The sequence below is a fragment of the Xenopus laevis genome, chromosome 1L, assembly GCF_017654675.1.
Source record: "Xenopus laevis strain J_2021 chromosome 1L, Xenopus_laevis_v10.1, whole genome shotgun sequence".
Taxonomy (NCBI): domain Eukaryota; kingdom Metazoa; phylum Chordata; class Amphibia; order Anura; family Pipidae; genus Xenopus; species Xenopus laevis.
Genome location: NC_054371.1, coordinates 221,697,224 through 221,712,688, shown reverse-complemented (window position 1 = coordinate 221,712,688; position 15,465 = coordinate 221,697,224). Strand labels below are relative to the sequence as shown.

The following is a 15,465-nucleotide window of genomic DNA, read 5'->3' as shown; positions in this document are numbered from 1 at the left end:
AATAAATTAGAGCATTATAACATTCACAAGACAAGACCAACTTGTAGCCAGTCATAGAATCAGAACCTACAGTAGACTAATTGTAATAAATTAGAGCAGTAGAACATTTAAAGGACTAGACCTACCTGTAGCCAACAATAGAATCAGAGTCATATATAGGCATAGCCCTTTGTATCTAATTAGACCATTAGAATATTCACAGGACTAGACCAACTTGTAGGCAAAAATCTGAATTATGTGTTAAGCTAGAACAAATTGTAAATGATCAGAGCTTTAGAAGATTCACAGGATTATACCAACCATAGAATCAAAACCATCTATAGAACTAAACAAATGTAACTAATCAGGGAATTAGAACATTTACAGGACTAGCCCTGCCAGTAGCCAACCATAGACTCAACACCAACTATAGAACTATAACAAATAATCAGCGCATTAGAACATTCACAAGATTAGACCAACCTGTAGGCAATCATATAACCATGTATAGGGTTAGAACAGCAAATTGTCAATCAAAGCATGTGTTTCATCAGTTTTGCTTAAAAGTTGCCTTTTTTTTATTTTTTCAGAGCCTCCGATAGGACAAATGCACCCACCACATGGCAGTGTTACCCCACAGAAAAACAGCAACTTGTTAGTCATTATTGTGGTGACGGTTGGGGCTATTACGATTCTGGTGGTGGTAATCGTAGCGGTGATCTGTACACGGAGATCTTCAGCCCAGCAGAGGAAGTAAGTTCCTGGGGGTTTTTTTTTGTATGATTTTGGAGCAAATATTGTTTCTAACAATAACCCCTTCCTTTATGCATTGGCTTGAAAACGTCAACGTCAGCAACTCAAATCTCAGATATTTTTTAAGGTTTTTTTTTTTTTTGGTTTGTCATATAGAACATTGATGACTAATATATTTCTTTCTAAAGCCAAACTTTCCCAGTTAATTCATCTGCCCTGCCACGGTATTCTCTATGTGATGAATAAGGTGCCAGTCGTAATACATGTGTGCACAAGCCTTCTGCCTAGTTCTTTGTGGGAAGCTGTGCAGCTTCTAATTAAACCTTGCCATTGTGCGACCTTGCATTTAGCTGCGAGGAGTTGGCAGTCTCCAAGTTACACCAGTGCCGCTTCATGGATCAGCAGACAGCTGGTGCTAAAGCAGCATGACACCTGCCACCCAGGCTCAGAGGATTTTAAATGTCATCTTCCTTGCACTCCCAGATAGAGAAGCCTGTGATCTCCCGTCCAACCGATAAGGTTGCTGTGCTCGTTAAGTATTCCAGCTCTAAGTTTCAAATGCATAATGAAAGAGAACCTCAGCATCTGGGAGAAGGAAGTGAGACCAATGACTGCTTAATAGTCAATGTAGAAAGATCAACAAATCTGCCTCTCCTGCTCCAACTAAAAAAAAGAGAGATTTTATTATAGATTGAAAAAGTGCTGAATTGAATGAAAAATTCAAAACAAAGACTCATAGTAAAGAATTACCCTCCAGGTACTACACGTTTTATTTTGTTCTTCAAAATGACCATGTCCCTTTTTATTGAAAATCTGAGCCTCCAAAATGTAGCTCCCCATTTTCTTTTCTGCCGTTTCTCACTTACAGTACCTGTGCTCACAATTTTTCATAATACAGAATTAATTAATCATCAGTCCTGTAGCACCAGCTTCTATGACAGATGAACCTAATTTTATATTTGATGATTTCCAAGGGCCCCTAACCTTAGCTTCCCAACAGCAGCCCAGAGCTCACTGAGCATGTGCAGTGCCACTGACACTCAAAAGACAGCTTTACAAGATCCAAGATGAGGAGCTACTGCAGATCACTTTAAAAAGCCTGGATCATGACCATTATTTGACTGCTTAACCTTTGGGTTGGCACAGTAATTTATGTAAATAAAATAAATTTTTAGCCATATTCTTTTTTAGGACTTACTTCACCTTTAAAAGCATTTTTTATTTGTGACTATAATTTCCATGCAAATGTTAATTTCACAGAGCTATTCATAACTTTCATTTTTTTATCTTTTCAGACTAACATCTTTTACAGTAAAAAGATGTATCTAAAAAATAAATTAAATGAATTTATATTCAGACATTAGGGGGCAGATATATCAAAGGTCAAGGTGAATTTTCGAATGAAAAAAAATTGAATTTCGAGCTATTTTTTGTGTACTTTCGACTAGAGAATAGTCCAAATTCGATTCAAATTTGAAAAAAAATTGAAAATTCGAATATCGAAATGTACTGTCTCTTTACAACCATTTGCCATCTAAAACCTGCCGAATTGCTGTTTTAGCCTATGGGGGACCTCCTAGAACCCATTTGGAGTCAATTGGTGGACTTTGAAAAATCTAATTTAGGGGGGTAAAACTTCAAATCGAATTCGATCGAATGTGATATTCCTTCGATTCGTACGATTCGAATTCAGCCGAATACAAACCTATTCGATCCAAAAAAAACTTAGACTTCATTTCAGTTGGTCTTTTTGAATTTGAATTTCGAAGTCTTTTCAATTTGAAATTCGACCCTTGATAAATATGCCCCTAGGGGTTTTTTATACATCTTAAATTTATCAAGGGTTGAATTTCGAATTGAAAAAACTTTGAAATTCAAATTCAAAAAGACCAACTGAAATGAAGTCCAAGTTTTTTAAATGAACCTTCTATCATCAGTTAGGTGACAGAGTTAGCTTGCTCTCCATTCTATTCATTCTGTAAAATGCAGCCATAGAGTAGAGAGAACAATGAATATGAAGGGTATCTGTGCTATAGAGCTTACAGGAGGAGGGGGATACAAAATAATCCATACTCCCATAGGTCAGGAAAAAATCTAGAGGCTAATCCATTGGAGTGATATAATATTATGATAATTGCATTGTACCATATTACAGAATTACTGCATAATATAAATTACTGGGTGTCTCAGTGTAGGAGCATAATTCTGAATGCAATTCATTCTACATTCGGATGCCATCCTTTTATTTGGTCATTTTTTATGATATAGCTCGACTCAAATACACGAGAACAATTTGGAAACCTTGTTTTCCCATTCAGCTTGACCGCATGTGACTTTTTCTATAGAAAACGCGCCACGCACAGCGCTGGCAAGCGAAAAGGCAGCCAAAAAGATCTGCGGCCTCCTGACCTTTGGATCCACCATGAGGAGATGGAAATGAAGAACATTGAAAAGCCATCTGGATCGGACACGCAAGGAAGGGACTCCCCAAGGCAAAGCTGTCAAGATATAACTCCTGTTAGCCACAGTCAATCAGAATCACAGCTGGGCAGCAAAAGCACATCACATTCTGGTAATAATTTGTTTCATTTAGTTCTTGCAAATGTGGCATTAACCACTTGTGTGCTACAGAAGCCAATGGTGAGGTTTGCTGCTCTCCTTCTTAATTGTTACTAGGATAGCCTAAGTAAGAAAATCATATGTTCAGGTATGGGACCTGTTATCCAGTATGCTTTGGACCTAGGGATTTTTGGACAAGGGATCTTGGATCTCTATACCTTAAGTCTACTAAAATATAATTTAAACATTCATTAAACCCAATAGGACTGTTTTGCCTCTAGTAAGGATTAATTATACCTTAGTTGGGATCAAGGACAAAGTACTGTTTTATTATTATAGAGAAAAAGCATATCATTTTTGAAAATGTGATTATAATGGAGTCTATAGGAGACGTCCTTCCTGTGATTTCGATAATAGATCCCATACCCGTATTTATAAAGGCAAAATAATAGGAGATGCAGTATATGCAGATGGAGAAAACCTTGCAAACTCCATTGTGAGTCAACAAAGAATGTTAAAGGTGCTTAAACTTAACATCAAACTTTTAGAATTTAGTAGATCATTCAGGGTGGACAGATTGTTTTTGGGAGAAATATAAGTGGCCTTGAACAGAAAGAGCAATATTATTATCAGCAAGAAGGCAACTTGGATTCCAGCTCAGTTTAAATAAAATAGAGAAGAGGGGTCATTTACGGACACCCTGGACCCAATTGCAAGGGGCAAAAGGCAGCCTTGTCCTTAGCGTCTGTCATAGGCAGGTGATAAGTATAGGACAAGTCAGCGCTCTCTCATATGAATGTGCAAGTTAGGGGATGGTAGAGGATGGTGGGTGTAGGTGGCGGGTGCTTAACGGAGGTATATGTGCTCCATTAAATGCTAAGAGAGCAGGGAGCAAAGTGCAGAAAACATGGACGCTTAAATGTAAATGACACTTTAGGGATCCATAGACCCTGAGAATGAATGGAACTGCCCCCTCCCAGATACCCCTAGCATCCAATGAAAGTTTTGATTTACCAAAACACTCTGTAGGTTTATACCTGTTACATAACCCAGTTAATATGCCAAGGAGCCACTGTTAGCAGTTTAGCAGATTGCATCTACAGTAGCTATTCCATTCAGATTATTGTCTAGATCTTCCGTTTGAACAGATCCTTAATTCTGTGGCTCAACTCAACACAGAAATCTTAATTAGGGATGCACTAAGGAGCAAACCTTATCTTCAGATTTTTCAGAAGAGAGTCAATGTTCATAAGCGCAGTCAGTGATTAAAAAGGTAACTCGCCAAGTCTTTAAAAATGTTCAGACTCTGACCTCTGTCCTTCTTGGGACTCCCAGAGTAATTGGTATTAGTGCCTGAGGGTATACTGCTGGGGGTTCATTAGAGAATAATGAGTATTATAATTGTTTGATGTAACATTGTTTCATCTGCTGCACGTGGCATTGTCCAGTGTAATATATTTTTGGAAATTGGATGTTTTTATTTCTTGTAGGAAGAAATATTTTCAGACCTAATCTCTAAAATGTGGGGTTTAAAAATATTTGATGTGGGATCTGTTATTTGGAAAGCTCCAAAATACAGAAAGGCCATCTCCTATAGACTCCATTTATCCAAATAATGAGCCAAATAATTTCCTTTTTCACTGCAATAATAAAACAGTAACTTGTACTTGATCCCAACTAAGATATAATTAATCCTAATTGGAAGCAAATCCAGCCTATTGGGTTTATTTCATGTTTACATGATTTTCTAGTAGACTTATAGAATGAAGATTACAAATTACATACAGATTACAAAAAAAATACAGAAAACTCCACATTCTGTGTATTCTGGATAACAGGTCCCATACCCTGTATAGTAAAAGGGCTTCCTTGCACTAGGAGAGAGAAACAAAACTTTATATTTTCTTACTTAGATGCCTCCAATGCAATTAGATATTTAAGATATTTTCTCAGATGTCTTTAAATACCTCTTGTCGCAATAGAATGTGACTCAAGATTCAAGCAGAAACTCTGTATTTCCTTGTGGTTTGCTTTAGGCCCAGATGCAGATGAGGTTGGAAGCAACATCTCAACATTGGAGAGAACTCTTGCTGCCCGCCGAGCCACAAGGGCCAAACTCATGATCCCGATGGACTCACAGCCCAGCAGTAACCCTCGTAAGTATGAAGTAGGGGCAAACAGAGTCCATAAAATAATAAACCATGTGCCTGGGATTAAATAACCCTTTTGTCCTTTCATTGCTCCTTTGTCAAGCATTGGGAAGTTGCCCAAAATGTTGTCCCAGGAGCATTATTTAAGTTGTACTGTAGTACAGGGCTGCTTTTCAGGCTGGGCATAGGTAAAAGGACAAATTACATTATTATATAGTGTGTGATATTCTTATATTCATATTTGGGATTTCACAACTGTGTTCCTCCAACAGCTGAAGGCTATGGGGCAGATTTACTAAAGGGAAAAGTGGCCATTGCTAGAAGAAAGCCCATCTGCAGTGACATCGCCAGTTTACTAACAGGCGTAGAGGACAATTCGCTAGCGAAAGAGAGACCATCAGTTTCGTGCCCTATCACCTGCCGAATGACCAATCGTTACTCTGCAATTCACTAAAGTGCGAATTATACAGAACATTACCTCTTTCGCTAGAATTTACTTCCCCACCTTAGACCTGGCGAGCATTTCAGTAAATTAACGTAGTGGTAGTAAATTTGCGCCTGGTGAAGTGGCACAAAGTATGGCGAAGCCTTCCCAGGCAAAAATTCACCCTTTAGTGAATTTTCCCCTATGAGTTGAGGAAGGTTAAAGGGGAAGTCTAAAATAGAATAAGGCTAGAAATGCTGTATTCTGTATACTAAAAATAAACATGAACTTACTGCACCACAAGCCTAATCAAACAAATGATTTATGCCTTCAAAGTTCACCACAGGGAGTCACCATCTTGTAACATTGTTAAACATCTTTGCAAGACCAAGACTGTGCACATGCTCAGTGCGGTCTGGGCTGCTTAGGGATCATCATAAATGATCAAAACAGCACAAGTCAAATAATATCTGCCAGAAGCCGATACAGCAAGACTGATTAATAATCAGAATATACAGACTCACTGGGTCCTGTGTTGTCATGTAATCTAATGTGGATTTTATAGTTTTTGTATTGTTTAATACAAACTTTCTCCAACTCTGCAGAACCAGTGGCTGCAGCAAAATAATCCTCCAAATAGAATCCCAGTTTATCTGTTTAAAACCGGCTCCATGATCTTTGTCCCTGCAGCTGGAGTTGGAAACAGTAAATGAGGTGTAAAGGCAAAAATAAAATCCAATACAAATCTCTACACAGTCGCCGGCTGCTCTAGAGGAGAACAAACAAAGCTGCTTGAGTTCTGCATGGCTGGGAAGTAAGGCGGGGGCTCCCCCTGCAGTTCATAAGTATGATTGTTTCCCTGCAGAGCAGTTAGGGACTGTCTGACAATTCCCATCCACAGCAGTAAATGAAGGGAGAATTTCACTTCATACAGTCAGGTTTCTTATAAAAACGGTACACTTTTTTTAATTATACATTTTGAAGATAGGTTTCTTTTTCATTAAAGAAAGAAAAAAGGGGATTTTATTTTTTTTGCCTTTACATGCCCTTTAAAGGTTGGACACCCCTAAAGTCATAGTCAGACAGACCAACCCCATGCAAACACCAGCCACCCCGAGTCGAAATACTATTCTCAATGGAGAAAGAATCCATATAAGACAGAGTACATTTTATCAAAGAAAACTCTTTTTCTATACCCGCAATATAATAGCCGGCCAGAGGAAGAGAAGAATCAATTTAGAAAGGCGAACATGTCTTTAATCTTCCCTGCAGTTTCCTACTTGGAAGGCAAGAGTTTCATTTGCTATTCTTCCCGGCATTCATGTGCGACTCAAGCTGCATTAGGCAACAGGAGTAAAATCATCACCTTGCACATGTACAAGCATACAGCTGGCTGCTTCAACTCTTTGATGTATAAGAACACAGATGTGAATCATAATAGAAGCAATCAGTCCCCATATAAGCCGCGTCTTTTTTGTTAAATTGTTTACTTGTGGCTGCCAACCGTTTGCATTTTCCCACCTATAGCAAGGCTTTTTAGAAGAGCAAAGCCTGTAACAAAGCTTTATTAGCAAACTCTAACCAATACTTCCCTGGGATGTTACAACAAAAGCCGGCTAATGGGGTCAGAGGAAACAGCACATGAATTCCTTTAGAGTTCTCTGATATAGGAAATTGTAATTTTCAATTTTATTAACATTATTTTAACCCTCTCTGATCGCATTTGGAACTGTGATCCTGTAATCTAATGATCCTATGGCAAATTTCTGTGCTGCCATTTACAGGAGTAGTGATGGGCGAATTTGAGCCGTTTCGTTTCGCTGAAAAATTTGGCAATTCCACGCAAAATTCGCGAAACGGCGGAAAAATTTGCGAAATGGCACCTGCGTCTAGTTTTTGACGCCGGCGCCCGTTTTTGACACCGGTGCACGTTTTTTGATGCCGGTGCCCGTTTTTGACGGCGGTGGCCGTTTTTGACACCGGCGTCTGTTTTTTCGGAAAAAATGTTTTTGCCCGCCGGCAAATTTTTGACGCGAATTTTTGCGGGCATTTCGCGGATTTATTCGCTGGTGGCGAATCGCGCAAATTCGCCACAAATTCGCGCCTGGCGAATAAATTCGCCCATCACTATACAGGAGGAGTAAAAGGGTCTGTTGATATTCTGAGAAATTATTAATTATACTGATTTGCTTGTAAATGATTCGGGCTTTGGTCAGTGTTTTGCACCCTCCTTTCTAGAAATTGATCTGAGACTCAAAAGTACAGGTATGGGACATGTTATCCATCTTTCCATAATTAGGATCTTCATACCTTAACTACAAGGTACTGTTTAATTATTACAGATAAAAGGGAAATCATTTTTTTTTTTAAAAAAATTGATTATTTGGATAAAATGGAGTCTATGGGGCAAATTCACTAAGATGCGAAGTTGCGCCAGGCGCAACTTCGCCGCACTTCGCCAGGCGTAGTTTCGCCAGGGCTCCGCAAATTCCCTAAAATACGAAGTTGCGCACAGGGGTAGCGTAAGGTTGCGAAGTTGATTCGCTATATAAAGCAAAGTTACGCTAGCGAAGGCTAATTTGCATACGGCGCGAAATTCAAATTTCAATGGAAGAACACGTATCTGCACTACAAATGGCTAGAAAACCTTCAAATCAGCAAATAAAAATTTTATTTTGCCCTGCACATGTGCCCACTGTCTAGGTAAGTTGCCATGAGTCAGGAAATGTAGGGGGGAGGAAGGGGAGCCCCAAAAATGTTTCGATCTTTTTCAGCCTATCAGCCATCATGTAGAAAACACGCCAGAAAACACGTTTTTTGGGACTTAGAAAAAAAATTGACTTTTTTTTAAACAATCCCTATCTACTCTATTGCGCTTTGCCAGGTCTGAGGTGGCGAAGGAAGTCTAGCGTTCAGTACACTGCGCGCGTTAGTGAATTTGCTACGCCAGCGTTCGTTAGTGAATTTGCGCAGTAGCGAAAATGCCAAACGCTAGCGAATTAACGCTAGCGTTCGGCGCTTCGCGGCTTAGTGAATTTGCCCCCATGAGAGAAAGCCTTTCCCTAATTTGGGGCTTTCTGGATAATAGGTTTGCCATACCTGTATATGTACCACTTAATTGCTAGAATTTCATTTTCTGTCCCCCTTCTAGCATTAAACATTATAATATGTAAAAAAAACAAAAACAATATACAGTAGCAAGCCAGAACCAAATCCGTTATGTTTATCCCCTCCGCTTGATGTGGAAGTATTCTTCCACGCTGAATATAAATTCTGACAGGGCTCAGTAAATAGCTTCCGTGAGGCTGAACTGCAATGTTGTAAAAATACAACATGATTTGCCGGGAGATCTCAGTCTCCAAACTCTTAACATCAGTATTACATTGAAATGCGATTGTCAACAAGCTCCAACACTTTGAAGAGATTTTCAATCAGATTCGGTCACAGCATAATGAGTTTTAAAAGGAGAAGAATGCTGCAGTGCCTCCGGTTCCCTTCTCTTACATAAATAACCGGTTCCAGCATATTTCTCCATTTGCATCAGATATGCTGTGTGACGCTCACTGAGAGCATTTCTCTATCAGTTGGAAGCAGAGTATCGTAGTAAATCACTGGCAATCTGTTTCAACCATCAGCAATTCTGCTCTGCATAAAATGATGTTTCCTGTATCTTTGTTGGTTAATTCTTCAATTTTTTTTTCCTACTTAAAGCTGTTGTGAGTGCCATTCCTGTGCCAACTCTAGAAAGTGCCCAGTATCCTGGCATCCTTCCATCACCAACATGTGGCTACCCACACCCGCAGTTTACTCTACGACCGGTACCCTTTCCTACACTCACTGTGGACAGGGGTTTTGGAACTTCTCGAGGTGAGCTATTACTTTTGTTATCATTCAATTCATAAGAGTTCATAAGAGTTGACATATTTTCCCTGGAACAAACAAACATACTCTCCCATCTTGGGACAAACCATCCTGTAAACTGAAGAAAGTATACAGTAATGTGGCATTAAGAGCAGAAACACAAGCTCAGATTCGGGGAGATAAGTCGCCCAGCAATAAATCTCCTCTTCTTCTGGGCAACTAATCTCCCCAAACACTGGCTTGAATATAAATCGTCAACCGGATGGCGGGATGGCACTCGGAGCACTTTATTTTACGAAGTTGCCTGAAGTTTCCTCGTGAGGCAACTTTGGGCAACTTCGTAAAACAAAGCTCACCGATTGCCATACCGCTAGTGATCTACATTCTAGCCAGCGGGAGGCAGTTCAAGGAGATTAGTCGCCCCAGAAGAAGAGGAGATTTGTCGATGGGCGACTAATCTCTCCGAATCTGAGCGTGTGTCTCTGCCCTAAGGGGCCTAAAGTATTTTCTCCAACTAGTCCACACCTTAAATCCCCAAGGTCCTTTTGAGGATAACAGTAATTAGAATAAATAATTAGAAAGGTGTAATTAAAAAACAAGTTGATACGGAATGTATTTATTTATCCCCAAATTAGGTCAATTCATAAAAACCTGGCCAGCCAGGAAGCAACAATACATCAGTACAAAATTCATAAAATATTTCTCTAAAAATAAATAAGGTGGATGGTCACTAATTTACAATTCCTAGTAATAGGAAATTCCTCAAGAGTATCCCTTTAGGTTAAATTAGGTGATCCGCCCAGGCTCTAACCAGAGATTGTGCAAGGCAAGTTTTATCGACTTTGAGAAATCAAAGGTTTTTTTGAAAATACTTCTAAACTAATTTGATCGAATAAAATGTAACTTTGATTCGAGCGATCAAAGCAACATCTATTCACTCGCAGAAAAAAAAATAATTTTGTTTCAATTTCAGTTGGTCTTTTTTTCTTTGAATTTCAAAGTTATGGGAGTTCAAAAAAAACTCCCATTACTTCGAAATTTGACCCTTGATAAATCTGCCTCTTAATGTTTACATGATTTTCTAGTAGACTAGAAAGATCCGTTAACTGGAAAACCCCAGGTCCCGAGCATTCTGAACAGGTTCCATACCATGTTTTGGGTACTCTCTCTCTCTCTGCCCGATTTTTTTTCAAGTGACAACTCAAAAAATCAAGTGTCATTGTCGACTACCCCAAACCCTACCCACTTTACGGTAATCTCTGTACATATTTGGCCTCATGAAGTGGGATTCTCAAAGAAAATAGGCAACATAGCCTTGAAACATCTGACAATCATATTTTAACTTCACCTGCATTGTTTATTTCAGTAATTTTATGTCTTTTTCTGACTGGAATGTTAATGCTTGCTTAAGTTAAACACTTTACACATCAGCAATCTACAGTATACAGTAATTTATTTCCAAGTCTGCATAGCTACAGTGCGCCTCACAAAGAACATTAGACAAGAATGTCTCAAAGAGTGAGGGGGATAAGGGAGGGGAGAGAGAAACAAATGTTCCATACTAATCAAAGTTAAAGGCTTGCAGGGAATGAATCCAGAAATTCTCTTCTCCGGTACATTATATCTTCAAATGAAAAACACCTCAACAATAACAGTGAAATTCTACACATCCCTGAAACAATTGGTGCCACAAAATAAAAAATTTTCTTCACAACTGACTGAGCCAAATTTTCCGTCACAACAAAAGCAGTGTTTTTTTTTTTATAGGAATTATTATCCCAGGAAATTACTTTACTAAACTATGAATGCAAAAATCACGAAAAAGTTGTTTTTTTTTAATAAAATTGGACTTTAAAAAAATCACTAATTTTTGGAATTTATTAAACCCTGAGGATGGAAAAGTCAGAATCAGAAAATCCAGCATCTCAGACCTGTCGAAGTCAATGAGAGAAGTCCCAATGATTTTTTGATGTGCACTGGGTTTTGTGCAATACCCCAAAGTTTTCTGAGTTTTCGGGTGAAAAATCGAAAAAACCCCAGAAAAAAACAGGAAAATCTGATTTTTTCCCACAAAGCAATTTTTTTGTTGAAAATGTAATAGTAAATAAGTTTAAAAAACCCGATTTGATCGGAGTTTGTAGCAGAAAATATTGAGATAAATTCAGACTTTGATAAATAACCTTCTACATCTACAAACTATACCATAAGGGGCATGTTAATCAAGGGTCAAATTTCGAATTTGAAAAACTTTGAAATTGTAATTAAAAAAGACCAACCGAAACTAAGTTGAAGTTTTTTTTGGTCGAATAGGTCCGTTTTCAATCGAATAGGTCCGTATTCGGCTGAATTCAAATCTTCGAATTGAAGTACCGTATATACTCGAGTATAAGCCGAGTTTTTCAGCTCCCAAAATATGCTGAAAAACTCTACCTCGGCTTATACTCGGGTGAATAGTCGCTGGCGTCTAAGAATAGTCGCTGGCATCCAAGAATAGTCGCCGGCGTCCAAGAATAGTCACCAGCATCCAAGAATGGTCGCCGGCATCCAAAAACGAGACGCCGGCACCTCCAATGGGAACCCTCAATTTTTTGATTGAAACTTACAGAAGCTGCTGCATTTCTCACCCTAGGCTTATACTCGAGTCAATAAGCTTTCCTAGTTTTTGGAGGTAAAATTAGGTACCTCGGCTTATACTTGGGACGGCTTATACTCGAGTATATATGGTAATATCGCATTCGATCGATTTCGAATAAAAAGTTTTTCTCAAAAAAAAACCTTAGATTTTTCAAAGTCCACCAATTGACTCCAAATAGGAGTCTATGGGAAATACAGTAAGTGGACCTTAATTAGGTGAAACGTTTTTTCTCTTCACTTGATAAACCATGAAATTGCCTTTTCTCACTGAATTGAATCTGGCCCGAAATCTCTTAATGAAGAAGAATGTGGATCAGAACCTGTAAAACTGTCAATCATAGAGCTTAATCATAGAGAAATGCAGAAGAAGACTTTTCCAGGAATGAGCCAGATCTCAGTTTTACATGTTGCAATTCACATTCTTCTTGTTTTTGGGCACTTTGTCAGCCCAAGAAGAAACAATCTCCAGCTGGTGACAAAGTGGTGCACATGGTATTGTCCTTATAGTGAAACATTTCTTCTGAATGTACAGTAGGTTCATAGGTTCATCATCTTTATAGTAGGACATATGGCATGGTGTATTATTTTCAGCACCATAGAAAATATTCATCTCTGTAAAAGTTCTCTTGTATAAAGCCTGATATATTGTCAGCAGAACAATAAAAAATCTTTTTATGCTATTTTATAGTTCTGCAGTGCAGTCATTTCAATGTTATGGGCATTTAGAGTAATATCTTCACAGGTCTATTACAAAAAAATGCTTTGTTTATCATTTTGCAGCAATTACTTCTGTGCAGTTCAATAATCATTACAAAATCTTAACAGATGACGTGTTAGAAAATGCAAGGCTTTGTTCACACTTTTGTAATTGTTAGACTGTATTGCTTTATTTTCCTGAACTTTCTTGCCAAAGTAGAGGGTCAATGATTAAATACTAGACTAGAAACAAATGCTGTTGATATATTCTTTTTATATAGTGTACAGTATATTTGCTAGTTAATTGTCAATAGGATACATGTAATAACTGAAGTATATCCAGTATTATTATTATTATTATTTTTTATATAATGTGTGGGGATGTTGCCTTCCTCTAAATAAAAATTGCCATGAATTCTTATAAATAATTTAGGGAAAGATCTAATTGGAGAGCATATATAAACAAAAAATACAATGGTATTATATAAATATTGTGTATGTGAGAGATTTACCTTGTGGTTCATAACAGAGTAGATCTCAACAGGGAGCGTGGCTATGTACTATATTAATTATGGTACAGACCAGCCAGTATTTATACCTTAAAGGAATCCTGTCATTGGGAAAACATGTTTTTTTCAAAACGCATCAGTTAATAGTGCTACTCCAGCAGATTTCTGCACTGAAATCCATTTCTCAAAAGAGCAAACAGATTTTTTTATATTCAATTTTGAAATCTGACATGGGGCTAGACATTTTGTCAATTTCCCAGCTGCCCCTGGTCATGTGACGTGTGCCTGCACTTTAGGAGAGAAATGCTTTCTGGCAGGCTGCTGTTTTTCCTTCTCAATGTAATTGAATGTGTCTCAGTGGGACATGGGTTTTTACTATTGAGTGTTGTTTTTAGATCTACCAGGCAGCTGTTATCTTGTGTTAGGGAGCTGTTATCTGGTTACCTTCCTATTGTTCTTTTGTTTGGCTGCTGGGGGGGAGGGGGTGATATCACTCCAACTTGCAGTACAGCAGTAAAGAGTGATTGAAGTTTATCAGAGCACAAGTCACATGACTTGGGGCAGCTGGGAAATTGACAATATGTCTAGCCCCGTGTAAGATTTCAAAATTGAATATAGAAAAATCTGTTTGATCTTTTGAGAAATGGATTTCAGTGCAGAATTCTGCTGGAGCAGCACAATTAATTGATTCATTTTGAAAAAAAATGTTTTTCCCATGACAGTATCCCTTTAAAATGAACGGTTAAAGCTTTACCTGTGATTTTCCTACACAAGACAGGAGCTGAAATACAGGCCATGACTAATACCTTTTTCATGATTATTCTTTATTTATTATTTATCTTTTCAAGTATATTTTTCGAGCTGTGAATTTGACTAAATCCGAAAATGAAGGGTTTATATTTTTCAGCACTAAATTGATTCATCTGTTGCCCAACTATAGCAAACACTACAGATTGTGGCATTCAGTCCCCACCTACATACAATAAACTCTTTGTAATATGAATTCTGAATGGCAGAGTTCTTCTCAGTCAAGGTCTTCATGTCCTATTTCTTCCTAGACAATCTCCAATATAACCATGCTGCACAGTGCAAACTAGTCTGGAATTTGGGTAGATTTGTAGAATAACTGAGGTCTGCTTAAATCTTCTTTTAGCAGTGACTGAGGTCCCAGCTTCCCAACAGTCATCAGTTCTGTCACACCCTCAACCAGAACATTCCACTAGTGAAGATGCTCCAAGCAGAACAATCCCCACTGCCTGTGTTCGGCCAACGCACCCTCTCCGAAGTTTTGCAAATCCCTTGTTGCCGCCACCAATGACTGCAATGGAACCTAAAGTTCCTTATACACCTCTGTTGTCTCAAACAGGTAATGTATTCTTATTTTTAATTAAACTTTTATGAAGTACCAACTGCAATGTATAGTTTCAAATTAATTCTGATCTTTTGGAAGAATGTCAGCTACATCTAAATAACTCGGATTTGTTTGATTTATTTATTTCAACACCTTATAAAACATTTTGTTCCCTTTTGTTTAATATATATTTTATAGCCAATTCCCCATGTTCTTGTATGTTAAAACCTTTCCTAATCCCTAATCTAAAAATAAGATTGAGATTTGTCTTGTTTTTTCAGGCATGCCTTTTCTTCTCTTGTGTTGTCAGGTCTCTGAAATAATCATAAACATGGTCATATAAGTGATTTGGTTTAGTCCCCTTTCCAGTTAAATTGAAAATGTTTGATGAAGTGTTAAGCTTACTGCATTATAGACCTGACATAAATTTCATACTTTTGCCTTACAAGTGGAAATTTCTTTTAGCTAGTAAAATAATCATCTGCATTTAAAGCACCGCAGATTAAAGATAAGTTTATGTAGGTATGGGAATACAGTGTGATCTCACTG

The 15,465-nt window shown here is 38.1% G+C and overlaps 1 protein-coding gene across 1 annotated transcript in view; it reads left to right on the top strand.

Annotated features, from left to right (window-relative positions):
- Positions 1-15,465, top strand: part of dcc.L (DCC netrin 1 receptor L homeolog) — a gene marked incomplete at its 5' end in the record, with an annotated part of 292,799 nt that overhangs the window by 264,296 nt on the left and 13,038 nt on the right. Inside the window, 5 exon segments of the mRNA NM_001085785.1 lie at positions 570-732; positions 3,078-3,304; positions 5,328-5,447; positions 9,577-9,732; positions 14,722-14,931. Coding sequence (NP_001079254.1) covers positions 570-732; positions 3,078-3,304; positions 5,328-5,447; positions 9,577-9,732; positions 14,722-14,931 — 876 coding nt within the window.